Genomic DNA, 26821 nt, shown 5'->3' on the forward strand with positions numbered 1-26821 from the left:
TATGTAAGGTCTAAACTTCCGTCAGTACATTAAAAAAAGAGTAGTTCAAAGACAGTGGTCAGTTATGTTATTTTTTTCTCTTGAATAGACAAAACAGTAGAATAAAGACATATCCCCGACCCATACAGTCAAACGAAGAGACTACAATGAACAGTTGTTGTAAACCGCATTAGTATAGCGGTAGTACTTTGCAAACTAATCGTGACTGATTATATTAAGGCTTTTTAATATAATCCCAGCTTCCTTTCATATAGTTTTCTCCATTAGGGTTAAAAAATATATATACTTGACGGAAATTTAGAAAAGCATAACATATAACACAAGCAGTAACAGTTTCTTAATAGATAATATCAGCACAAATATTATGGAATGTGTTTTATTTGCAAAGCATCTTATAGATAGAAGAACCTAGGTAATTCAGGTAGATGGTTCTACCTCAGTTATTGCAAGTGCATGGGAGGAGGGGGATTCAACAAGGCTCATGTCTCAGCCCATTAGTGTTTAATTTTCTGTATGAATAAACTGACGGAGGTCTTGTACTCAGCTTTTTAACTTTTATGCTAATGATACTGTAATTCACTGCTCTACTTCCATACTGGTTTTTGAGTATCAGATTGTCCCTTTGACCGGCGGAGGTTCTGCGTTCAGGAAAGGAGGCAAGGCAACAAAAGGCAGTCAAGATGGATTTATTTGATGCTGCATGTCACATTCAAACCGACTCCTATCTCACAGTGAGACCAAGAAGCTGGATTTTATACTTTGGGCAACTCCAACACTCATACCAGGTAAATGGGGTGACAAAACAAAAGAAATAATTATTTACACAAACCTAACACAAAACGATAAATGGTACCAATACATATTTATATGCATGCAAATCATTAAGACTAAACTAAGATCAATCAAAGAATAAATTTAACTTAGCACCTCAGAGCATTACCCCTCTTAATTGAAAATGGTTTGCTCCGGGAGCTGTTTAGCAGCACCTGGAGCCTTTGTCTCCTTTTGCTGCTCCAACCTGCTGAGGAGACACGCCTGAAAGGTAAAGCTCAAACAATTAGCAAACTCAAATTAAACCAATAGAAATCGGGAACAAACTGACATTTCCCCCCACATTCTCCCTGATCTGGAAAGTACCCAAAAAGAATGTTCAACTAAATGTCGCAATGCAACTGAAATAAAGAACTGAAACAAAGCACATTTGGTCTGTAAATAAAGTCAACACAATTTAATATCAGTCATCATTTATGAGGGATGGAACCCCTGGTCTCCATCACACAGATACCTATAAAATGGCTCGAGAAAAAGCTCTTGCTTTTTATTGTTTTATTTATTTTGCTGAGAAAGCAGACAACAATGTTTGGACTTTTCAATTCAAGATCAGATTACTATCCTCATTAATTCATGTCTTCTCTCCAGCTTTAGAGTCATCTAAAAAATATGGTTGAAAAGTGAATATGAGGCGGCATAAAGAATGTACACTTGGGTCTCTTAGTAGGTCATGAAAATCTTATAAGGGCAACAATACAATAGCAATATAATTATGACAGTAGGATAAAGACAATATCTCTGGGTGGAAAGAGATTGCAAGTTCAACCCACAACTTGCAATCTAAAAGTTGTGGGTTTAATTCTAGTTTCCTCCTAAATTGGGTCTTTAAGTTTAAAGACCTCCCAAAAGACTTCTGCAAATGTTTCTAGGCCAGCTATATAATTTACTACTTTTTTTTTTTTTACCCCTCCAGGGTTTTTTTTAGTGAGCTCTAGTGTCCCTTATATGACAGTAGGAGGGGAAGGAGAGGGCAGAAGACATGCGGCAAGTATCGCCAAGTCTGGGAGTTGAGCCTACGATGGCCGCGTAGAGGACTGAATGAAACACTTTCTAAAATCCTAGCTCTATATATGGAAAAGGACAATATTCCATTCTATGAAAATAAAAAGATGTACCGTCATTTTAATCTCTTTTAAATACAGTAATTTTAATTCTAAATGCAGTAATTTTAATTCAGTGAAGCTCAGGAAATGTTTTACATGTAGTTAAATTGAATAAAAAGTTGGCATCTGCAGGTCACCTTTGCCCAATGCTGCCATTGTGTTTCCAGGTTTAAGTGTCTTACATTAAAACAGACATGGGCAGTACTGGTCCTTGAGGGCCGGTGTCCTGCAACTCTTAGATGTCTCCCTGGTCCAACACACTTGAATCCAGCAGCTGAGTCACCTCCTAAATGCAGTCAGGTTCTCCAGAGTCCTGCTAATGACCTCATTATTTGACTCAAGTGTATTGAAGTAGAGATGCATCTAAAAATTGCAGACCGGCCCTCGAGGCCTGGAGTTGCCCACCCCTGCATTAAAACATGAAACATGGGGCTGCTGTGGTGGCGCAGGGGTTAAGCACAACCCACATATGAGGGGCTTAGTCCTCGATACGGCTGTCGCAGGTTTGATTCCTGGCCTGGTGACCTTTGCCGCATTGTCTTCCCCCTTCTCTCATTATCCTCTTTCCTGTCAATTCACTATCAAATAAAGGCCACTAGAGCCAATGAAACCTTAAAAAAACATGGCACTTTTGGGATGTAGACAGTGCATATTCTAATTCACTGAATGTTACCGATGTGTTACTCAATTAATTCAACTGAGTCAAATTGCAAACTGTGGATACTTTCTGAAAATACCAAGAAAAGACCTGCTGGATTTGTCATAAACCTGTATTTTAAGAGTAGAACACTTTAATTTAAAAAGAGTCACTGAATAAGAACAGTGAAATATTTACCATAGAATTTCCAAGAACACATTTAGGCATTCGTAGTTTTTGATATGGTGGGTATGGCTTCCCACACAGGGTGTCATACACCCAAAAGATGGTACAATTTACCAATTGTTTTAAAAAAGTTATCTAAACTGTGACTCCTAGAATACTTGTACACAAACTAGTTTTATAGTACTTCTCATGTTTGGTCAAACCTGTACTAGATTATTCAACTGTGCACCAAAAACAGTTTGGAGAGTTCATTTTGTTTGTGTCACTCTTGTCCAACATAGATTGAAGTGTTGACAAAAACATCACACTTCAGAAAAACATCTGTATTTGTTGCTACACCAAAGACAGATTCTATAAAACATTTTTCTTTGTGAGCTTTTGAAAAGCTGAAGTAGTGGCTCACATAGGGTCATATTCATTAAAAAAATCAAAAACAAACAAAAACGCCTGTGCATCGACAGGTCAACGTAGGGTCTGTTAAAACACAGAACTATTGAGAGTAAAACGATAAAAAACTATAATAAAAAAACCAAACTAAGATGAAAACAAAGTTTTTTCTGTTCGAGTTAATTCAGAGAACGTTGTAAAGGTAGATGTTGTGCTCTGATAAACCCAAAATCTGACTGAATCAAAACAGAGAGAATGCACCAAATATAGAGAGGATAGAGTGGAACAAGCACCTTTTTATTGGATCTCAAGAAAAAAAAAAAATTTACAGTGTAAGGTAGCTTGTACATTAGGACACTCCATTATGAATGGGAGTGGTTTGAGTTACACAGAAAGATATATTTATATTTTCGAATGAATATATCCCCAGAAAGATATTTGTGTTATTTTCTTTACTTTTACCTTAAAAAGTCCCCTTTGTCAAATGGACAATTCATACAGGGTTTTCTATATTTTTACCACTAGGTGGTACTGTTCACCTTTTTCCTAATCTAATAAAGATTAGTGCCAGAAATGGGAGCTATTCCTTTCATACACTGCCCCATGTGAGACATGTGAGTCAAATGGTGAATAACAGCTGTCAAATACCGCGTCTTTAAAATTAACTGCTGATGGTAAAACGTCCTGAGGGCATTGTATTGAAATGAGAGGCTTTCCTACTGGAGAAGACTCCATCAGAAGCAGAAATAGAAGGGAAATTTTGTTTTATTTTTAATCTCCAACATTCTCCAATGCAGCATGACATTTTAGTATTCATTACCTAATACTGAACAAATGCCAAGTAGAGTATTGTGTAAAACTAAAAAAATCACTGTACAAAGTGCATTTCCTACTGCTTTTGTTCATTAGACCAAAAATATTTTCAGTTCCAGCTTTCTGTCCGAGATATTATATTTAAAATGTGACCACTATGGTTTTTATGTCCTCTTGTTTAATAGTTTGGTGATGTAACATTACCTGAAAGGATCTGGGGGATTGGATTGAGCAAAAATCCCAATGGAATTAAAGGGACTTATGGAAAACCTACATTCGAATGATATAACCTTTCTCTTTGTAAGTATGCACATTCCACATATCATGTAACCATTTAAGGTCTGCATTTTTTTCCCTTTCTGTTCAGAATTTAGTACAAAGGTTAGATATCAGGTCAACGTCCCGTGAGTAAAAGCCTGTACCCTTTATTCACAGGAAAGTCAAACAAACTTCATAAAAATCCAGTCCTATTTTTAGCTGCCTGGGCAGTGGGTTATCAGATGACCTGGTGTGATGTTAAATATGGATACAAAGAGATAGAGCCAAGAAACTCAGCCGCCATCAGAGTGACCTTTGAGCCTGAGGAAATGTTCAAATTCCTGGACGAGATTTCTAATTTAACGATAGCAAAGCTTCAAATACAATTATACGATCAAAAAGCGATTGAATTCAAACAAAGAAGATTAGGTTAAAACATTTCACCATCTGCTGTCAGTCTGGGGACTACCAGGAAAAAGCTGCTTAACCAAATGGAGTAACATGATAATTAGCTAGAGAAGAAGAGTTTAAAATAACTTCTCTCTGCCGGCAGAGAAATGTAATGCAGGTCTTGAAAAGGGACAGCTCATAGAAAGTTGTGAGTCTGCCAGTACACCGAGGTCAGCTTAACCTTCCGGAGCACTTTCACAGAATCAGCCATAGGCAGTAAATACGGCATGAAATGCGACAATGTTTTTCACACACGGGAGTTTGAGACAAGTCAACAGTTGCACCCCCAGAGGATAAGCAGGGGTCTCCGAGGTCTTTCCAGGAAAAATACTAGTTCATTTGATCTCCAAGGTGGGCACACTTCCCGCTAATTTGCTAATGCGCTAACAGTGAAGCTAATTTTTGGTCTAGCGCTATTGCTAACTTTGAAAATGCAGTTCCGTTGCCTCTCTTTTACCTGCAAATGACTTTATTTCAAACAAGATAAATAATGGAATAAAATAGACCACTGACGTAAGCGAACCAGATATAAACATACATACAGTTATCTAAGGGCATTATAGAACATGTAAATTATGTCAAAATTAAATTGGTGGACTATGGGTGAAGGCAGATATAATGTGAAATGAAGTTAGCGAGTTAGCATTAGCTTTCATTAAATACTGTGTTGGTGTAGTGCCTCAGCGTTTGCATAGCTGATGTTCATTAGTGTTTTGGGATTAGTGTAAGTAATATTTTAGTTAGCAGGTGCCCACTACTGACATACAGTCATATTACTACACTAAAAGTTTCTCTGGCCAATCTGGCCACATCTGTGAACATTTTCAGGGGCGTAGGAAGGATGTTCACTTTTGGGGGACAGAGAAACGTTTTCATATTTTGTACTAGGGCCACTCAGCTTTGGTGGTGATTCATTTTGGGCTTTATTTTTGAAAAGACTCAAGGATTTTGCAAAAATATGCAGCTTAAGAATGTTGAAAAGTATTTTGAGAGGCAATGGGATGGAGGGAGAAGATAAATACATCCAATACATTCGCTTTGAGGTCCATAGCCTCTGCATTTAGTTCACCTCCTCTACCACCAAGATTTTTTTCTGAATGTTTAGGCATTTTTAAAATTTGGTTAATGTGGAGGGACTCATCAGAAGATTTCCCACACTGTTGTATGTCAGAAGTTCTTGCTAACATACATCGCCTGAAGTTTTGAGAGTTTTATTTATTTACTTTTGCAGGCAGAACAGAGTGCACGTTATTACAGGTACATTGAAACTGTTACCAATATGTTTAGAATTTTAAGCTATTAAATAATAAATGCAGGATGAACTCCGTTCACCTCCAGATTTTCTTCTTTTCCAGCAAATATGCTTTTTAGGAACAGCTCACTGTGTCAGAGACAGTCAATGGCATTCTCTGTCTGTGTGTGTATTTCTCCTTTGTTTGCCCACAGCCAGGCTTTTGTTCCATCTCTGTGCGGTGCAGGAAGATCCAGACAGCTGAGACTTACCTAATCCACAGAGCTGCCTGACGCCATCTTCTGTTGCCTGACCTCTTTCACCCCCCAGGGACTAGATTTCTGTTAACTATTAAAAACCGGCAAATCACACACTTTTATATCAACATATACATTCAAATGTCTTCATATTTATTTCCTGCATGAGGTTCATACTTTTTTATTTGTTTTTGGTTGCGAGCAGATAGATCCTACGATTCAAAGGGGAGTCAAATTGTTGCAGCTTCCGTGTTTGGTGCAATAAACAAGCGAATAAAAGCTGTTCAGAAGTTGCATTGACTGCTATTCCAGCTGTCCCGTCTTCTTTACCCCCTAAAGAGTCGTTGCCGTCTGTTTTAAAGAAAAGTAACAGAAATACTGAAGGTACCAGCCTTGAGTTAATCAACTTCATATTATTTAATGTGTTTATCCAGTCACCCATCTAAAGGGAGCCACCTTTTGAGGTTGGCTAATCAGATGCCTGAACCACTTTAACTGTTTTATTTTGATGCACAAGTGTTTTCACTGGACAACTTGATTTGGATCACAGAAAAAAGAAAAAAAAAAAAAAAAAAACACTTTCCAGCATTAAGATTTCATCTTCTGATGGCTACTTCCAGCAGGACAATGCACCATGTCACAATCCTTGAATCATCTTAATGTTGCTTTGTGAACATGACCTCCACTGTCACCAGATCTCAATTCAATAGAGCAGGTGTGTAATGTGGATATTTACAGGAACAGGATATTTACATCAGTGATATCTTCAGCAACTGCAATATAGCAATATGGAGCAAAATATTTTGAGTCACCTTTTTGAGTCTATTATTGAATTCTCTTTCAACCCAGTAATAAGGAGAAAGTGATGAAGTGATATTCTGTCACAAAACAAGGCATACAAAAATTTAAACACATGAAAATGTCTAGGATTTGTATCTTAATGTGGTTTAAACTACTAAAAAGCAATAATATAATTTTCATATTTAGCTCTTGCATGAGGTTCTGTTTTGGGGGTGGGGGGTTGAGAGTGTGTCATTGGGGGCGCTAATATTTATAATCTTACAAAATAAGATCTTCATTTCCTATGCGCGATGGAAAAATGTTTCTGCACCAACAGAGAATTAGGAGAGCAATTCAAGATAGACAGAGCGAGTGTGTGTGTGTGTGTGTGTGTGTGTGAGAGAGAGAGAGAGAGAGGGAGAGTGTGTGTTGCGTTGCCGTTCCCACATGTCAAAGATGTTGTGTACCATGCAGCCTCCACGTCCCCATCAGCCTCGGGTCACGCACAGAGATCTCCTCTTATTGGCCGACACCTCAGCACACCTATGCGGTCCATTGGTCGCCGCGATAAGCCCCGCCCCTTAACCTCCCCCGGTCGCATTTGAGACGATGAATGAGAAACGGGTCGAGAGGAGAGAAGTGGGAAACATCAAATTCTGCACTTAGATATTCACGCACAGACGACAAGGCTGACCTGAAGGTGAAACCTAAAGACTGGGAAAATAATAATAATAAAATCGCCCAATCCAACTTAGATGTAAGTAAAATTTTTTTAATTCCACTTAAAAAAAAGAGAAAAGAAATATTGCATAAATTAGATAACATTTCTTTAAAAAGATGACTTTCGCAAGGATAAGATTGCTTTATATTTGCAACCTGCTATGCATTTTATCCTTATGGCAGACAGGAGGGAGAAGGACGGCTGGCTCTGGTGGTCTGTGCCAGACCCCAGCCATAAAGGGGTTGTCTAGTTGTTTTGTAACCACTCTCTGCTTCCACTAGAAACTAGGTGAAAGGGGAGTGAGTAAAGAACACCAGCTGATCATGCCGGTTTCAAGTGCTCCCTCTCATGTCCTGGAAATAGCTGAATCAATAAACCTGAAAACTAAACCTCCACAGGATGACTGTCAGTGAGGCATTAGACATTACTGTGTGAAGCCCGGTGCAAATTCTCAACACTTCTCTTGTTTTCGTCTGTCAGAGCTCTAGAATGAAAGTTGAAATTTACCAAACTGAGGCGTCAGACACCAGGTCAGATTTCCAGCCTTCTTCAATGGGTGCAGGTGACCTGCAGGCCGTGGAAGCTCTAATCTCCATGACTGAGTGCTGGAAGATGAGGAACTTCAGACCCAAACAGCCCAGACCCATCACCCCCTCCTCAGAATGCTCAGAGGATGACTCCATGCCCTCTGATCCTTCTGCGATGCTTGAGTCGTCTTTTGTAAGTGAACTATAGTTTCAGTGAATGTCACATTGTTTTGCTTTCTTTTCATTGTATTTCGGCCAGCTGTTATTTGACGGACCAACACAAATTAGCACATATCCAGTGGCGACACCAGAAGATTCTCTGGGTGTTCCAGTGGAGTGGCTAGCATTTTTCCAAGTATAGCCATGCCTCCCCACCCCTCACACCTTTAGGGCCTCACTGTTCATATCTGTAAATTTAAAATTTTCTCAAGCAAAATGTAAAACAAAAAAGTGTAACATGCATAACTGTACAGTTCTGTGAAGGCATCTCTGGGGTTTTTGGAGACTTTTAGTGAACTAAGGGCTTCATGAAGACCAAGGGACGTAACAGACTGGGCAGGAATAAAGTTGTGTGAGAGATTTAAAGCAAGGTGAGGCTATAAAACAGTTCATCTGCAAATCAAGGATTACTCAACTAAAAACCTACCCAGACCTGTTGATCTAACTCAACTCATGGGCAAATCAAGGTGAGGATTAGAGAAAGAAGCGGCCACGAAAGCCAAAGTATCTCTGAAGGAAGGGGTGCAGCTCAGATGGGAAGATCTGTTAACATTGTTAGTGAAGCACTCCATGAATCTGGACCTTAATGGAAGGGTGGTAAGAAGAAAGCCAGGTTTGAAAGAAACATATTAGCGGTCCCATTTCCAGCTTGTCACAAGCCTGTAAGTGACTCAGCGAAATGTTATATGGCAGCAGCTTCATGATGTCGGTGTTTTATAGGGAGGGACAGTGAAGATTGTCAAAGTTGACAGGCAGAAGGATAAAACTATTCACTGGGTTATCCTGGAAGAAGCTGTTAAGAGATGTGTCTTTGTGACCTGCAAATTAACACAATGAAAATCATGCATCCTCTTTCCCCCTTTTCAGTAATCCACTACTTTATGTTGGTCTATCTCAGCAAAATACAACAAAATTTGTGTTCATAACCTGCAAAAATATTAAGTGGTGTGAGTGTATTGGCAGTTGAACTGAAAACTTAGTTCTACTGCCAACTCTTTGACTTTTCTTGCAGTGTATGACGCCACCCTACAGCCCACCCCACTGTGAGGCCACCCTTTCAGGGTCACCACCTAAATTGCATCACTCTCCAAAGGATGCAGCCATTTCCCAGAAGTACCAGTGCACTAGCGTGATCCGCCACACTGCGGATATCCAGCACTGCTCCTGTAGCGCTCATCAACCCTTGCAAGGAAACACAGCTTCGGCGTCTCTTGCGCAGGACTCTAAAACGAATGTGGACGCCTCTAACAGTTGGACTAACAGAGACTCTGATAAGACTGTTGCAAAACAGAAAACCTCTAAAGATGCATCAGTGCATTTTGAACCCAGCCAGTTCCAGATGAGTTGGATAAAACCAGACGATAGATCAAACATGGCCCCTTCAGTTCCGGCCGGAATCACTCTAGTTTCTCATGTACCAGTCTTTAGCCAGATCGTTCCCGTGTCCTCCACATACACCGCTAGACCACAAAACAGTGTCACAACCTCTTCGCCTGTTCCATTAGCAATCACAACCTCACACGCTTCACAGCAGGTACTTGGATCGCCACTGATACCAACAGGTTCCCCTCCATGTATCCTGTTAGTAGAGGGTCAGGTGGTGAAAGGCCCCACGGTGTTTCTTGTCCGACAACCATCTGTTCCTGCCGTCTGGAACCTTCAGCAAGTGCAGATGACATCTGGTGGCACCAGGTTTGCACCCATTGCGCCCGCTCCTGGGCATGCCGCGTTGGAGCAAAGGAGCGCCGCTCTGCAAAGAGAGTCGTCACGTGTGCGCAGTCATGTTTGCCCTCATGAGGACTGTGGCAAGACCTACCTCAAGAGCGCCCATCTCAAGGCCCACATGAGGACACATACAGGTAAGAGATGAAGAATCTCAAGAAGTGCGATCTTGCTGATGACTCAAACACAGTGAAAGTCAAATCCCCTCTGTCTTTGTCCCAACAGGTGAGAAACCCTTCAAATGCAAGTGGGAGGGCTGTGAGAGGCGATTCGCTCGTTCAGATGAACTTTCCCGCCATCGTCGAACACACACCGGAGAGAAAAGGTTTACATGCCCCATGTGCCTCAGCCGCTTCATGCGCAGCGACCACCTGGCTAAGCACGCCCGACGACACTTTGTGGCGAGGAAGAAACCCTTCTGGGCATTAGGGATCAGCTCCGCCGCAGACCTCTCTGCATCCATTGCTGTTAAAGTCTCCTCTACGAATGCTCTCGTGAGACACTCTAATTGCTGAAAGGCCAAAGACTGCGAAAGCAAACAAAAACCTATTGAGGCTGAATTTGCACAGATATTTATGTTTTTCCAGTTAAAAAGTGGAACAGAGGGTAAGCACTGCTATGTGTATGGAGGAATCAAACTCTTCCATGAGCTTTTTTTCCTGCAACTTTTTTTCTGTCAACTGTTTTTTTATTAGACCAAAGAGTCTGTTTGTGCCTTATAAAATATGATTTTTAAACAATGTTTGTGCAATGTTAAGTTTTTGTTAGGAACACAGTATTACAAAGCCAACTTTGTAGCTTGAGGTCAATATGGATATTGACCCTTGATCTCAATACTAGTGGTCAGGGCCCAGTGACACTGATGCATGGCAGCCCTGCTTTTGACGAGAGAAATTAAAAACCCAGTAACACACAGCCAAGTCATTTAGCTGTTTATTAATGTTCATTTTGACAAGCTACAGCAGCAACTTAACAGAAGGCAAGTGCCTTTCCAGTTTTATTCTTAGACACAGATCTGGGAGACGGCTTTACAGATGTGACACATGCAATGCAAGAAACCTTGCATTGTCAAAAACTCTGGCAATATTCTTGCAACACATATATCTAGTATAAATAAGAAGGTTGGGAAGTTTCTAGAATTACAAACATACTGTTTGGTTACTGAAATGTCCCTTTCTGTTGCAGCTGATTCCTTATCCATCAACACTTGCCCTGTTCCATCTGCAGCACATTCTGTCTAATGCTTTGGCTCTACGATCTGCTGGCATATCGGTTACCTGCTGGCCCTTTTCGGAGAGTCGCTCTGCACTTTGGCAAAACACAAACACACCAGCTATCTGGTGATCACTTAAACTTTTGCTTTCGAACCGCACCGGGCCGAAACAGTCTATGTTTTCTGCAAGGAGCAGACGCCACTGCGACACCAACGATAACTGAAAATAGATTTTTGAATGAACTGATGGGAGTTAAGCTTGTCATATATACGGTAATAAATTATGCAAGACAATAAAAATTATAAATACAAGTGTAATAAAAAATGATTTCAGAGCAATGTTTCAATCACTCAGATATGCAATTTACTGAGACTGGCAACACTAGCAGAAGTAGTAAATACATCAGTTAAATATATAATCACAACAATTCTACTTATACCTAATTCAGTAAACTGCAATTCAATGGGATGCTAATAACATGAAATACTTGAGTAATTCTGAAATAATTCTGCTGCGTACTATTTGACATGAACTGTTTGATTTTCAGGATGTAATCTCATCAGAGTTGAGGATAAGGTTAGATCTACCTGGTCCCAGTGCTTTTATACATATCTGCACAACTGGCTTAATGAGTTCATCAAGGTGAAGGACAATAGCAGCGTAAACCAGTAGGAGAAGCCGAAAGCCTTCCTGGTCAGCAGGTTGCTAAGCTGGAACAGACAGTGCCGCTTCTGTTTGGCAGGAGCCGAGGAAATATGGGATCCATGAGAAGTTCTTCATTGTAGTCTCATTGGTTACACCAGCAGCCTGCATTTCTACCCTAAAAAAGGAAACAACAAACATAAAAAAAGAGAAAAGAAAAAAAAACCCGATTCCTTCTGAATGCAGAAGAGAAACAGAGATTCTCACCAGTCTCTTGAGGATATCACATAGTGGACAGGGGGCGGTGTTGAGTCAGTGGGAGGGAACAGAGGTTGACCCAGAGTGTAGGCTCCGGCTTGTGGAAACAGCAGCCAGTCCCCCGTGTGGAGCTCAGGTAGCAGGCAGTGATCCACCACTTGGTCCAGGTCGTCCCCAGAGGGACCCCACAAGCTGCTGCTGAACACTGGGAGGTCCAGAGACACATTCTGTCCACAAGGCATCAAACAGTATCATTCAAACCATTGGAAATTAAAGGGACAGATCAGATTTGTTGAAGTTATGTTCCCTTATAGCAATGTCATATTTGTAGAAAGATTTGTAAAGAAAAAGAAAAGAAAAAAGTGAAGAAATCCTCAAAGACGTGCTATGCATACCGACTAGCTATGGATAAACCGATACCAGTTTTCTACTTGATCACAAATTCTAAAAAGGCCGACCTGCCGATTCCGATCTTTGTCGGAAAAGTCCCTAAATGTAGCACCAAAGTTGCTAAGTTGGCCACTGTGCAGATCAGTTTCACATCCAAGAATCGGTTGATCTCTAAAAACTAAGAAAATCAGGCTCGATTTAGCCGTACTATCGGCAACATAAAGCACATTAGACATAACGCTATACTATGCTATTGAATGAGGTTGTTTTCACAACTGAATGTAGTCTGTGTTACAAGACTAGGCTCCATTATCTGAGCCTGCACTAGTCTGCTTGATCAGCTGATTGTTGCGATCATTTCCAAACAACTAGGAAACCTGGAAAAGCACAGGAATGTGCACCATCTGCTGCACAAGTGACAGCCAATTGCTGAACCAGAAGCTTACTCTAGTCTTGGCAGACTTTGATTTATGCAGCTCACTGACGAGTTGTAGCTCACGAGGAAGACTGATACAGAAGGCAGTTAAAAAACAACCAACGTTGGCCAAAACCGATGTTAGTGTCGATATTTGTGACATATATACAACATGAGCAACAGTCTTAAAATGTAGATGTTTATTCTCTAAAATAAAGCGGCGTAAACAATTGCAGTTAAAATTGGAATTGGTTTAAATAGCTAAAAATCAGACTACAAATGTAAATGACAACTGTCTTTACTTAATGTAAAACCATGTCTTTAATGTGTATGGTTAACAATAGTCACCCCACTGTTGTCAACTTATCAATTTTGTTGATTTGCCTACTGACTTTTCAGATAAAAAAATTCAGTATTGGCCAAAATTGGAATTAGCAGAGTTTTTTTTTTTTTTTGAAAGATCTGTGATCGGCCAGAAAACTGTCATCGGTGCAACCCTACTTTAAGGTGCGGGTGGAAAGAACAGTCTTGTTGGGTTTGCATGTTCTACGTCCGGAATGCTGTTGAGACTCACCTTATGAACAGATGGCGTTGCAATCACTGTTTCTGACAGCTTGCTTGAAAATGATCCGTACACCCCCTCGCTCATGTAATACTGGAACTCTGGCTCTTCATTGCAAGACAGCTCACCTGTTCAAGGATGTAGAGCTTATTTAATACTTCAAAATACACAGTCTAAAGGTGACCGAAAGCTTTTAATTAATCCCGTAAACACATCAACTTAAATTATTCATCCTAACCACAAAGCATTGTTCAACCTACTTTGTTTCTGGTCCTGGCAGTCACGAGCCATCACCGCTTTGGAAATGACGTTCACAGCAAGAGTGAATGCAGTGGACACAAAGAAGCTTCCGGGTTCTGCAATGATGGAGACTCCAGTGGAAGAAGGGAAGTAGAGGTCCACCATGGACATGACAGCACAGTTAATCTAAAAAAAAAACAAAAACACGACAGGAAGTTAGGAATTGTAAGGCTAAGCTAAACCGAACACATCCTGAAACATCATGAAAGTTCAGCTGACCATTTCCAGCTGAGTCTCAGAGCCACTGAATCCGCCTCCAATGTCCAAGATGTTCATGTTGAAACCGACCTCCTCCTGCAGGAGACAAAAGCAAAAAATATGACCTCTTTTACATGTCTCTAAACTAAAGCCAGTTCACTTTTAAATTTACAGTACTTACACCCATGTCAAAGATGCAGCGGGCATCAGAGATTGCATGACTGTAAACCTGGTCGTCGTCACATGAGCAGGAAATGTGAGACCTGACAGGGAGACAAAAAGTCCCGTTTTATTCGGTTAACTGCAGAATATTATTTTCTCAGGAATAAATTGCTGCTGTTGAATCACTTCAGCGTGTTTGTTTAAGATGATTTTCAGCGCGTCTCACCTGACTCCCACAACTTGCACACCGAGCTCCTTCGCGCTCTCCAGCAGACGCCGGCAGTCTTTGAGGGAGCAGCCGAACGTCATGCCCATCTCGTCGTCTGGGTTACAGGCCTCGGTGGACACCTGCAGCAGCAGCCTGGGTCGACGCATGGCAGAAAGAGCAGCAGTTACTGATGTGGAAGTTCACTCAACAATTTGGTGTTGGGTCAGAACATCCAGCTTCTTTCACAGTATGTACAGAAATAAACCCAGTTGTGTTCTTTGGATGTCCATGTTCAAGGTGGCACAATTACATTTTTAACTACTGTCAGGTGTTTTAACACCAGAACCAAATTGGATTCTTGTACTTACCCTGGTTAACACTCTGCTAAAGAAGTAATTAGCATGAGCTACAGGAAGTCTATTGCTACACCAACTAGACACAATACCCCAGTGATCACAACAACACAGTTTTCAGATGATAACCTGCCGCATAAGTTATTGCCATAAATCATAATAGTGTTGTTTTAAGACCATCTCAAGTACTATAAAATCACTCCAAAAATAATGGCCAATGTCTTTTTTTCCCTAAATCATCTTTTAGCAAGAAAAGATTTGAAAATTCTTTTCCAAGTTTTGGCAAAAAAAAGAAAAAATGACTTAGGCCATTGTCATTATCCTAAAATAATGTCCTAATAATGTGAATTCAGCCTTCCAAAGATTAATAAACTTTAAGTTTGTACAGAACACTTAACATGGAAAGTGGAAGAAATGTTAAGTACCCCAAATAAAACACAACAACCAAAAATAACACATAAAAAGAAAATAAACAAAACATCACACGCAACCAAAATCTAAAATAAAATGGATTATGAAAATAAGTAAATAAGATATCATTGAAACATAACATAACACAGTGACGTTTTACCTTTTTAAGCTTGGAACATTTGGAGGCCAAGGCTGGATTTTAGAAACTTTAGAGTCTCACTGACATCTGAGTAAAGCTAAAAGATGCTTAGAAGCTAGCTCAAAATGTCAATTCAATAATGGTTATATTATTGAGCCATCACATCAACTTCTAATATAAAAAATTATATACCTTGTAGGCTAGATAGAATGATAATTTGATAATACAATCTAATATAAAAATTTTATTTTAGAATCTTATAAAGCTAATTTCAGTAGCAGCAGGTCTACGCTTTACCAAAACCGGGGACTGAAATCATCCACAAATTCTGAACGCAGCACGACTAGTTCCTCATCAAAGTACATCAGCCCACTGACTGGAAACACATACTGCACTGACTTACTTGGCATTAGGGTGGCAGCGAGAAATCTTGCGCAGCTCTGCTTCGTTATCACACACAAGGAGGTCGATGCCATTTTTAGCTGCGTGTTTTATGTGGGAGACTTGTTTGCAGACGCCGCCGTAGATGATGTCTTCGGAGGGAATCCCATGGCTCTGCACGAGCTCAAGTTCAGACTGGAATTCAAAAACAGGCCCGTGTTACAGCAGAGAAAGAAGAAATACAGGCATCTTGACGCTCTGCTAAAGTGAAACACTTCACGCCCATCGTGCTGAACCGATAAGACAGCAAAACTCCTATAAGGTGTGAGCATTACCTTGTTGGAGCACGTGAACCCGGAGCCGAGGGCAGCGAGAACCTCAATGACTGCCGGGCTGCTGTTGCATCTGACAGCATAGTAAGGACGAATTTGGGGCATGTGAGTTCGCCAGCGAACGTGCTGCCTCATGATCGCTCCCAGGTCAGCGACAAAGAAAGCGCTCTTCTCAGACTGCAAAGAGCGAGAGCAGAAATATGAATGAGCTGTACCAACTAGGCCTGTCGCAATAATAAATCAATTAAATCGCATGATAAATTAAGTATCGAGTTTCATCAAACTCAATCATTTCCATTAGCGTGATTTATCATTTTCTTTTTTTTAACCAAAAAGTCTTCAGTCTGTTTGCTTTGCTCTCAAATAGCCTTTTTTTTGTAGGACAGTTTTGTTTACACAGACTTCATAAGTCACTTTATTTGTTCTTTCTGTTGTTTTTGTTAATTTATTTGGGATTTTTAAAATATCTTACAGTTCCAGCAGTAAACCTTCACCAGAATTTAAAGCTTAAGAATATTTTCCTGCATTATAATGCCATTATCATTACATTACTTGAAAAAGGTCTCAAAACAACAATATTATCGTTTATTGCAATAACATCTGGAACAGTTTATCGTTGCAGCAAAATTTGTTATGGTGACAGGCCGAGCACCAGCCAGCTCACGTTCACTTTGCTTAGTTTGGAAAAGGTGTAAACCAACAGACTATAACACAGTTATGACACATTATTAGGACATTATTTTAGGATAATGACAATGGCCTAAGTCATTTTTTCTTTTTTGCCAAAACTTGGAAAAGAATTTTCAAATCTTTTCTTGCTAAAAGATGAATATAACAAAAACTTTCCAAAGCCATGTTTAGTGAAGGCAGAGAGCGCTCACCAGTGTTTGTTCTTCAATGTGATTATTAATCACATCACTTAGGGCGGTGCCTCCATCCAGTAAGCAGACAGAATACTGTGGTTCATCTGTGATGCCTTTCATCCTCTGGATCTTTGTCTTCTGATCCGACAGGCATAAAGAATGGAGCTGGTCAAGAGTGGTTTTCGTGGCTGCGCGTCAAACCCCTGGGGTCCTAGATTTACACAACAAACTGTGGAGGGAAAAAAAGTCTAAATCTGCTGGGAATATTTCAAAACATTAATGCAACATGAAGCTCTATTAGTAACTTTGTTAAACATTCATTTTCCCCCTTTATTATTGTTATTTGTTTCCCTTTATTATCATTATTATTTTTCCTCGGCAATTTCAACAGAAAACACTCTGTATTACAAATACCTGTACTGGACATTTTGCTTTCCTTCCTTTTTTCGGGCGCACATTTTGCTTTGTTTCTGTGTATGTTCACCTAATCTTAACATGATTTGTTTATATCACAATGATTAAAAAAAGTGTTACTTAGGCTAATACAATAAATTTCATTAACTATGAAATCCTTAAAAAACTTAAACAATTCACTGATCTTTTGCTGGAAAAGTTGCCAAATATTGTGATAAAGTTGCTATGTTGTTGTAGGTGAGGTAATTATTGTTAACTGTGACCTGTAATGTCTACTCTGTTGTCTGCTCAGTACATTTCTAAACAGCAGAAGAGAAAAAAACGTGCAATGTTTTCTTTTTTAGCAACAAAAAGCCAAAAATACATCTAAGAGGTTTGAATCTAAATATAGCATTCTGCAATTTATGTGGCACAATTTTTAGATACAGAGGGTGAAGAGAAGTAGCCTTCCAACTGAGATACACTATGTAAAAAAAAAAAAAAAAAAGGCACGTGACAATGCTATTTGTGTGTCCTCTGATAAGAGGCATCGATGTACCTACATGGAGGAGTCCAGTGAGGAACTCGTCCGCTATCAGCTAGGATCCCAAGGAGGCTCGGCGTTGAAGTCAAACGGCTCTCTGTTAAGAGCTGCCCCTAGATCCTCTGGGTAGTTGTTGTACACCTGCAGAAAACCAGAGGACAGAGAGCAAGACAAAACAATTACTCACCAAGTTAACAGACAAAAAACACAGCAAGTAGTAGCCCAATAATGGTTTTCCTTTCCTTTTCTATTACTTACATGCCTTAATTACTAAATTAGTAATTAAGACATTACTAAATTACTACTTTAGTGTACTTATTGACAATTCAACTATCACTTTTTTTAGTAAAAAGAAAAAATAGAGGCTAAGGCCTTGATATATTCATGGGTATAATCCTATAATTACTTTTATATGAAACCATAAACTCGCACATTAAAATGTATACCTATAAACACACAAACATAAATGGGAGAGTTACAATCCCATTATGACCTTAAAACTTTATAATTCCTCATCCGCCAAACACTATTAAGTTACCTAATATGGAATGGATTCATTTGCAATTTCTCCCTTAGCTTATTATTACTGTCATTTATCATACATTAGCATGAAGCCACCCTCAAGGCAGTCCTTTGAACGTTTTTATAAAATTTGAGTAAAGTTACTACCATCACTCGATTTACATCCGCCACGTTAATAGCATTTTTAGGCATTCACACCAGGCAAACATGTCCGTCCCGCTTAATTTAGCCAACAGCAAACGAAGGCTAACAAGGAGCTAACAGTGGATCTAGCTAACGCTACTTACGTTGGCTGGAGACCCAAAACTGGGACGAGAACGCTTTTTCCTTTTTGGCGGAATTTTTAAAGCGTGTTGGGTTTACTGACAGAGAAAGCTGCAGCTGCCATAGAAACAATGAGAGTTGCGTATTCTAGCTGCTGGCACCACTCATTTATTACAACTGATTGAACGAAGACGACGGAAGTGGAGAAGACTCGGGAGCGTCAAGCAGGAAGTACAAAATCAATAAACATCCGGTAATTTAACAAAATAAAAGCAATATTGAGACAATTTTTAAGTTAGTAGCAGCGGCACCGGCTTCATTTTTGAGGTGGGGGGAGAGGGGGGCAGTGGGGTGTTTTCGTCACCTCTGTTATGCACTTTGAATGTCAGGCACTTGTTTAATTGATATGATGGCAACTGTCAATCAACTCAGTGGGTTTGTCGCAATTTGTCCCGAAGTAAACGGTAAACACCTGGAGGACAACGTTTTAGGGTCTACAATGCGCTGCGGTCTGGCTAGAGTTGATGATTGTTTGCTATTAAATGCGCTGCGTGTGATGATTGAATTATGCTCATGTCCACTAGGTGGCAATCATGAGTTCATGTGAATGCATAAATGTAAAGAACAGGACAACAGAAGGGGAGTCTTGGGTGACACACCTGTAAGGAACCTGTGTGAGCAGACGCATGATGAGACTTTAATAAAAGTGTCTGAGCAATACAAGAGGCCTGGTCATTATCAAACACGAATATAACACTGCGGTCATAGAGATTTGGTGGAAAATAATCAGGAAAATTTTTTTAAAAGTTGTCAGTGGGGAACATGCAGAAGGCAGCTTTACACACAGCATTCAGATGGCGGAATGGACTTTATTCCATTTTCAAAACTGGAGTCTGGAAAAGTGTAAAAGACGGATAAATGTCTGCAGCCGACCTGAGAACATCTGAATACAGATCGACGGTATTAAAACACAGTGTTTGTTTGAAGGTTTTGTCATCATTACATCATTGCTGTGAACGCACCAGCAGCGGGTTAAACAGTTGTCCAACTGGATGACCCGTCAGCTCTACAGTTCGCCAAACCACACACACACACACACACACACGCGCGCGCGCACACACACACACACACATACACACACACCCACACACACACACACACACACACGCACGCACACACACAAACACCTCCACGGACTCACATAGACTCGCTACGTACAAGATGTCTTGACACAATAGATCTTTTTTCTCCTAAATGTTAATAGTAAAGAGAATTAGATAATAAAGAAATAAAATAAAAATATATTCTTTTCTGTTTTACTTAGAGGAAAATCTCAAGCTACACACAATGTGTACAGCCGTACAGCTGCGGGCGACCCTCTGCTCAGCTACTTATAACAAGATACAGATATGGATAGATAGATATGTCAAAAATCACGACTGGTCAAATATTTACAATAATAATAATAATAATAATAATAATAATAATAATAATAATAATAATAATAATAATAATAATAATAATAATAATAATAATAATAATAATAATAATAATGATATAAACAAATACAGAAATCTCATTTAATTTTTAGGCTGAATTGGTTCGGATCTGGACCATCAGACTCAAAGCCTTTTTTCAGACGTCAGACCGGTTCATGATCCCAACCAGACCCGAAGCTCCCGCATGTGTGTAAACTTTTGGGTGACTGTTACGATCTGGCTGCGACAGACTGGCGGCCTGTCCAGGGTGAACCCCGCCTCTCGCCCGGGAAGCAGCTGGAGATAGGCACCAGCAACCCTCCCGACCCCATTAGGGAAGAAGGGTGTTCAGAAAATGGATGGATGGATGGATGTTATGATCTGGAACCTTTAGAATTTGGTCCAGATCTCAGTGCAGTAGGTTTTCTCTGTGCCTCTGTGGAAACACAGAGAGATGTCAGTCTCAGATTGTCAGAGTGTGTGCCGCCTGTGTAAATGTCTGGCGGGACCAGCGAACGGGCTGGGCCGTAAAGTGAGAGAGAGAGAGAGAGAGAGAGAGAGAGAGAGAGAGAGAGAGAGAGAGAGAGGGGGGGGGGTCAATGCCCCCCCTGGTCCCCCAGTTCCGGCGCCTATGGTTTGTAGTCGCATTCATTGCAATAACATTAATAACGAAAAAAATAATAGTGAAAAGAAATCCATCTCACAGAGAGACGTAGAAGAACTTGATTAATTTCGCTCTGTCAAATTTAAATTAATATGGGAAGTGGTAGAAACTCCACACCGAAATATCCGAGCAATTAGAAAAAAAAGTAACTTTTTTGGTGTAAACTCATTAAGAGCAAAAAATAGTTTAAGTTCTCATTCATGGTACTTTTTACCCACAACAAGCATGGCAAACTATGGAACCAAGCTACCCTGGGGTTCTAAAGTCATCATTTTAAAACATTCAAAGAGCTAAAATTTTCCATCTAATTCGTTACAAATTGCTCTTACTGAGATGCCAGAAGGATGTTGGATTGACTAGACTTTCACTTAACTGGTACCACTTACTGCTTCACACTGCCATGCAGCTGGCTGAAAGAAGGCAACTAAATTACAAATACAAATTTGGCTGTATGGAAATATTTCCAGTTACACAAACAAATATATATTTTTAATATATTTTAATAACTTAAACAATAAATAAGCGCATTATTTTAGCATGGGTGGCAATAATTGTTGCCTTTTTGTTTGACATGAAAGCAGTTAGACGAGCAAAGCTGTTACACATGTTGGTATTAAATGTTTGGGCTGAAACCGCGACAAAGTGAAATAGTATTTTTTTTTTTTTACTTAAGCTGTCCTATTAACAAGTTTTCTTTAGATTGTTCACTTTTTCTAAGTTGATATTTTTATGCATGATACAGTACAATAAACACATCAGACTGTTTTCTTTGCTGCACTGCAGCACATGACAAACAATCTCCAGGAAGAAGCTACTGCTGTTCGAATTTAATTTAACTTTAATATCATCAGTTAAATTCATTTTTAAATTTATTTTTATAGTGTAACGCATCTGTTATGATCCAACCCATCTGGCAAACATTTGATAATCAGTACTTTTTCTAATTACCTGTGCTATGTCTTCTTCGCATTTTCCATGGCTGTTCAGTGAGGACCAAATGTTGTCCAGTAATGTCTGTAGAATATTCCTGCCTATTATAAATCAATCAAAGTCTTCCTAATGTCACAATCAGATTTTACATTCATTTTTCTTTCTTAAAGCTCAAGCTAAGACAGGACTTTCTTGTCCCACAGCCTCAGTTGTTATGACTTTGAGTTGTGCCTGCCCCTCTCTTTTTCCTTTCTTCCTCTCTTTCTCTTTTTTTTCTTGAGAAGATAAATTTGCATGTCTCCCTCCTCAACACTGGAGGAGGGTGACAAGGAAAGCCCAACCACTGTTTGCCAAACACAGAAGTGAAGTGTTTTCTCACATCATGCCAGTATAAAGCAGTAAAATAAGTTATATATATATATATATATATATATATATATATATATATATATATATATATATATATATATATATATATATATATATATATATATATATATATATATATATATGTTTTATTTCCCGGATGCAAAGCTCTCCTGAAATCTGCCTTGTCATGGTTACTCTCCATGTTCTCTTAAGTCAGCGTTTTCTGTACAGTCAGAGAACACACGGTACTCAACCAAAACACAAAAACAAGGCATGCATATTCTGAATACCCACATGCAAACAGCCGCTTCTTATCACACTGCAAAAGCTACAATCCAGCAAACTTTGCCCCAGTGAACCTACAAGCCTTAATCGCCTAAGAAAATCCTTTGTTTTCCAAAAACAATAATATCCACAAAGTATTTGCCACCTTCATTGACCCAAATATATTTCAGAACCTGCAGCAGTTCGTGCATGATGTGTTCCTTTGAAAATAAAAAAAAAATCTTTAAATTGTTAGATGGGATCTGAATGTGCCTTGCGGCAACATAAACAATGGCCTTGTTTGTTTCACTAATAAAAGTATTACTGAGAGTCCATTGTAAAGACCGGAGAGGCAGCGTCTTTTCCTCGGGCTGCGGCACAAAAGCTGTTCCGTGTTTTGTGCCCGTTTTCTGCGACACAAACTGAGGCTATGTATATATAAGGCTAATCATACATAGCATCTAGAGTGGCTTCCAGTAAAGCTTGCTCCTGATTTCTATTGTTTGGCTCATAATAGGCAGCGCAGCCCGTTGGGTATGCGACAGAGGGACATGTGTACCACCCACCGTCAGGCCAAATACTCCAGTGCCTGCATTGTGCTGCAGGAATTCATATCTGCAAACATTGCAAGCAGATTACCTCAGTGCACAGATTTAGACAGACTCTAAATCAGGTCTGACTGAATTTCCAGTCAGACAGAACAAAACAGGCCTTTTAAAACCGATTAAGTGGGTAACAGATGAAAAAAATGTATAAACAACACCCAATTGTTATTTTTTTTTTTACAATAAATTGCAGCTCTTCGTCACCAATATAAAGAATGTTTAAATATCAGGTCTTCTTTGTAAATCCACGTTAATTATTAAGCCATCAATCCATCATGTTGACATGAGCGACTGCACAAATCTTATGCAAGTTGCTGTGGTGTTGTTAAGTTACACAGACATGGTTTCTTCGCTTTTTGCCAGAGAATGCCGCTGAGCAGAAAGGAAATGCAAACAAACGTCTCACAATGATCTGCATGATAATCAGGGAAAAAGAAACGCAACTGAATCCAAGAACCCATAGCAACACACTTGGATGGACCGTCCCTGCTATTCAGAGTCTGTGTTGACAAGCCGGGACACTGTTTGCAAAATCAAATGAATAAGTCAGACATTTATCTCCATGTTTTATACATTTTTGTTCATGTGATGAGTATGTATACGAGACTAAACTGAGCAGCATTTGTCCAGCTTTGAATGCAACGCATATAAAGCATTATTTTTGCTGTGATTTGAAATAAGAATCCGAAAGCATTTATCAAGGACGAAAAAAAAAATTATTTACCTAAAAATAAACTGAAAAGATGAATCAACCCTTATCTGTAGCCATTTTCTTGACATGTCATGTTCAACAATTGTATCAAAGAGGTGGAGAGAGGCTGCAAGATAGTACCTGAAGGGCAAACAATAACGCAGTCTGAAAAATGATGCACATTTAACCTTTGTCTCCACCCTGCAAAAGACAGATAATTATGCTGGATCATGAACTTGTCAGAGTCTCAGAGTAAAATGAAAGGAGTAAAGAGTATTCATTCTGGGAAATAAAACCTAAATCCAATGGATCAAGCAAGATCTTATTTATATGAGCTGTGTGTGTGAGTTTTACTTTCTACTGCATTGTCAAATTTCCAGTGGCTTGCAAAAGTATTCACACCCGTTGAACCCTTTCATGTTTTAAGTTTCAACCACAAACTTCAAAGTATTTCATTGGAATGTTTTATGTGAAAGACCACCATAAAATGTGCCAATTTGAGAAGAAGCAAAACAAGATGTTACCAAAAAAACCCCCAAAAAACAAACAACTGAAAAGTGTGTGTTAATATTCATTTTCTACTCTAATACCTAGAATTTGATGCAACCTGTTTATAGTTTTATCTTAATATAAACACCCCGTTTCTGGACAGGCTTGTTTGCTTGAGAACATTAGTGAGAGAACAGGGTAAACTTGTAGAAATTTTCAAACAAAAATGTATCGTGGTAAAGAACATTTCTATTCTAAAAGTTTTTTTTGGGCTTGCTTAAAGCCAGGTGGTTTATATTTTGCTCTTGTAAAATGGAGGTGCCATAGTTTACCAATTGGTAGCAAAGTTGGGCAACGTTAAAATGTGTGAACTATAGATGGCAGACAGTTGCACCATAGTTGAACTAGTTATATGCCAGAATAAAGATTAGAAAAAATATTAAAAACACTCTTCTGAAAGATGTAAGGAATTGTGATGGAAGTGCTTAATTGGATACTTTACTACACCTCAAATTACTAGTAGACATAGAGGAGAAGAACAGCAATCGTGGAGACAATGTGGCCATCAGAACGCCAATAACTCTCATGTATTTTGGTCCTGCCCAAAGTTAACACCTTACTGGGATGGAATCTGTCAGACTACCGGGATAATTTTGGGGTATGTCATCCCTAAGCACCCCAGAATTTTTCTGCTGGGACTGATATCTGGAGAAGTGTTTCAAAAAGAAGATGAGTATCTTTTTAAAGTTCTATCAATTGCAAGCAAAAAAGCTATTACACGGTCTTGGCTAAAGAAATTCTCTCCCCAGCTTGATCATTGGCGGGAAATTGGGGAGGAGATTCATTCCATGGAAAAACTAACATGTCTTTTAAATATAAAAGGACATACTTACAACAAGCGCTGGTCTAAATGGCTGACAAACAAGAGCAAGGAAGCATAACTAGGTGTAACATCTTGTAATATATATATATATATTCTATCTATGTATCAGTGCCCCATGTTCTGTGTGTGTTGTATGTCTCTTTGTAATAAAAAATATTAAATAGAGTTTAAAACACCCCCAAAACAAAACACTCTTTTGCCTTATTAATAAAAATGTAGTAGTTTACTTTAGCGCTCCAGATTTTTGCTTGAACAACAATATTATTGTTCATTTGTATACTGCTATTCAGTAAGAGAAATAAAAGAAAGAGAAGAAGAGCTAGCAACAAAAAAAATACCTAAAGTCGGCAGATCTATTCAATTACATTTAAATTCTTGAATACCTCCAGGCACCTGTTCTCCATAGAAATGTCAGGAAAAAAACTTTCCACATTGCTGTTTGTGGCAGAAGCAGTACTAGAAACAGCTTCATTGAGCCTCAGCTGATCGCACACCGGACTCCCAGCGGCACACTGCCCAGCGCTGGCATGTGGTGTCCTGATAATGTCCCTGCAGACTGGCTTGCTGCCAGCCACGGGCAAACTCAATCCTGCTGTTTGATGTTGAGGGTTGGCTCCAGACAGACCAAGCATTGTGTCCCAAACAATAAAGCCCAGGCCCACTAAACTATAAACATGTCCCTTTGGGGGCGTTTTCCTCGCTTTCTTTGCAGGAGACACCCATAATCAGGAAACCTGACCTGACCTGCCTAAATTTAGCAACCCTCAAACCTCAAGTGCCACTGACTTGGCTCCAATCATCATTTGTCTCCTGCTCTAATAAAATGCTAAAGAATAGAGGATGTCGACAGGAGCTTGACTCTGAGGTGGAGGTCTTATAGTTTAAGACATTTGTCAAAACCATAAATGGCAACAAAAAAAGCGACCCTTGACAACATGCTTTTTTCTCTGCAATATTTCTTATATAATATCTACACCACTGTTGCTAGGGACACATTACTAAAGAAACTGACTGGGGACCCAAATAAGTATTGGGGCTCTTGTTCATAATTATTGACTGCATATACAATAAATTAGAATGCATGTCCCAATGAATCTTAAATTAAAAAGACTTTTGAAAATAACCTTAAAACAGGTCTGACGCAAACCTTTCATTAAATCCACATTTATGGTTCTTAAAAATGTCTTTTTTAATTGGCCTGATGTAATATTTAAATTTTAAATTTAAATGTTTTTATTACCTGTAAGTGGAAAATTACCACAATTAACAGAATTAAAAGCTTTCAAACATCTAAAGGTGTGTAATTGATGTATATAATGTCTTAATATACGTGGACTATTCAGTAATGTTGCAATTTATTAAATGGGTTAGTTTATATGCATATTTTTCTTTTTGTTCTTCATTTTATTTCCTCTGAAGTTTCTATCTTTATACTTTATGTCTGTGTGCTGTGAATGCTTGAAAACTGAAGTAAAATTCCATGTTTGTTCACACAACCTTAGCCAATAAAGTTTATTCTGATATTTTATTGTTTTAGAGTATTCTCTGAGAGGCTTCTTTGCTTGGTATGGTTAAAACTATAAAGTTGCATCATATGTAAGAGAGCAAATGAGAGAATTAATACACAAACAGACTCAAAATTACCCAAAGGAGATGCAGTTAAAGATGCTATTACAAGGTAAGGAAAACAGGTAATATGGCTGTTTAAACTACTAAAAAAAGATGTGACAAAATATAGAAAAATATAACAAATATGGACGAGGCAAGATATAGGA

The 26821-nt window shown here is 39.2% G+C and overlaps 2 protein-coding genes across 6 annotated transcripts; one reads left to right on the plus strand and one right to left on the minus strand.

The window, feature by feature from the left end:
• The first annotated feature begins 1003 nt into the window (after nucleotides 1-1003).
• LOC122831156 (Krueppel-like factor 10) lies at nucleotides 1004-11045 on the plus strand. Of its 4 annotated transcripts, none has more exons than XM_044117114.1 (5): nucleotides 1004-1042; nucleotides 4143-4257; nucleotides 8135-8374; nucleotides 9413-10259; nucleotides 10348-11045. In XM_044117114.1, exons 2-5 carry the CDS (start codon nucleotides 4201-4203, stop codon nucleotides 10635-10637), a joined length of 1434 nt encoding a protein of 477 aa, XP_043973049.1. In that variant the 5' UTR covers nucleotides 1004-1042; nucleotides 4143-4200; the 3' UTR covers nucleotides 10638-11045. The 4 variants fall into 4 exon arrangements, with proteins under 4 accessions (XP_043973049.1, XP_043973050.1, XP_043973048.1 ...); XM_044117115.1 differs by having other exon boundaries at nucleotides 1014-1042; nucleotides 8217-8374; XM_044117113.1 differs by lacking the exons at nucleotides 1004-1042; nucleotides 4143-4257 and adding an exon at nucleotides 7537-7690.
• LOC122831157 (antizyme inhibitor 1-like) lies at nucleotides 11040-21961 on the minus strand. Of its 2 annotated transcripts, none has more exons than XM_044117118.1 (12): nucleotides 21764-21961; nucleotides 17907-18028; nucleotides 16969-17179; nucleotides 16091-16264; nucleotides 15778-15950; nucleotides 14490-14624; nucleotides 14283-14364; nucleotides 14123-14197; nucleotides 13864-14029; nucleotides 13616-13731; nucleotides 12246-12463; nucleotides 11040-12156 (listed from the first exon to the last, which is right to left on the minus strand). In XM_044117118.1, the coding sequence occupies exons 3-12, from the start codon at nucleotides 17068-17070 to the stop codon at nucleotides 12042-12044; spliced, it is 1356 nt and encodes a 451-aa protein (XP_043973053.1). In that variant the 5' UTR covers nucleotides 17071-17179; nucleotides 17907-18028; nucleotides 21764-21961; the 3' UTR covers nucleotides 11040-12041. The 2 variants fall into 2 exon arrangements, with proteins under 2 accessions (XP_043973053.1, XP_043973052.1); XM_044117117.1 differs by lacking the exon at nucleotides 21764-21961 and adding an exon at nucleotides 18697-18906.
• Nucleotides 21962-26821: the final 4860 nt, after the last annotated feature.

This window comes from Gambusia affinis, linkage group LG05 (assembly GCF_019740435.1).
Source record: "Gambusia affinis linkage group LG05, SWU_Gaff_1.0, whole genome shotgun sequence".
NCBI lineage: Eukaryota > Metazoa > Chordata > Actinopteri > Cyprinodontiformes > Poeciliidae > Gambusia > Gambusia affinis.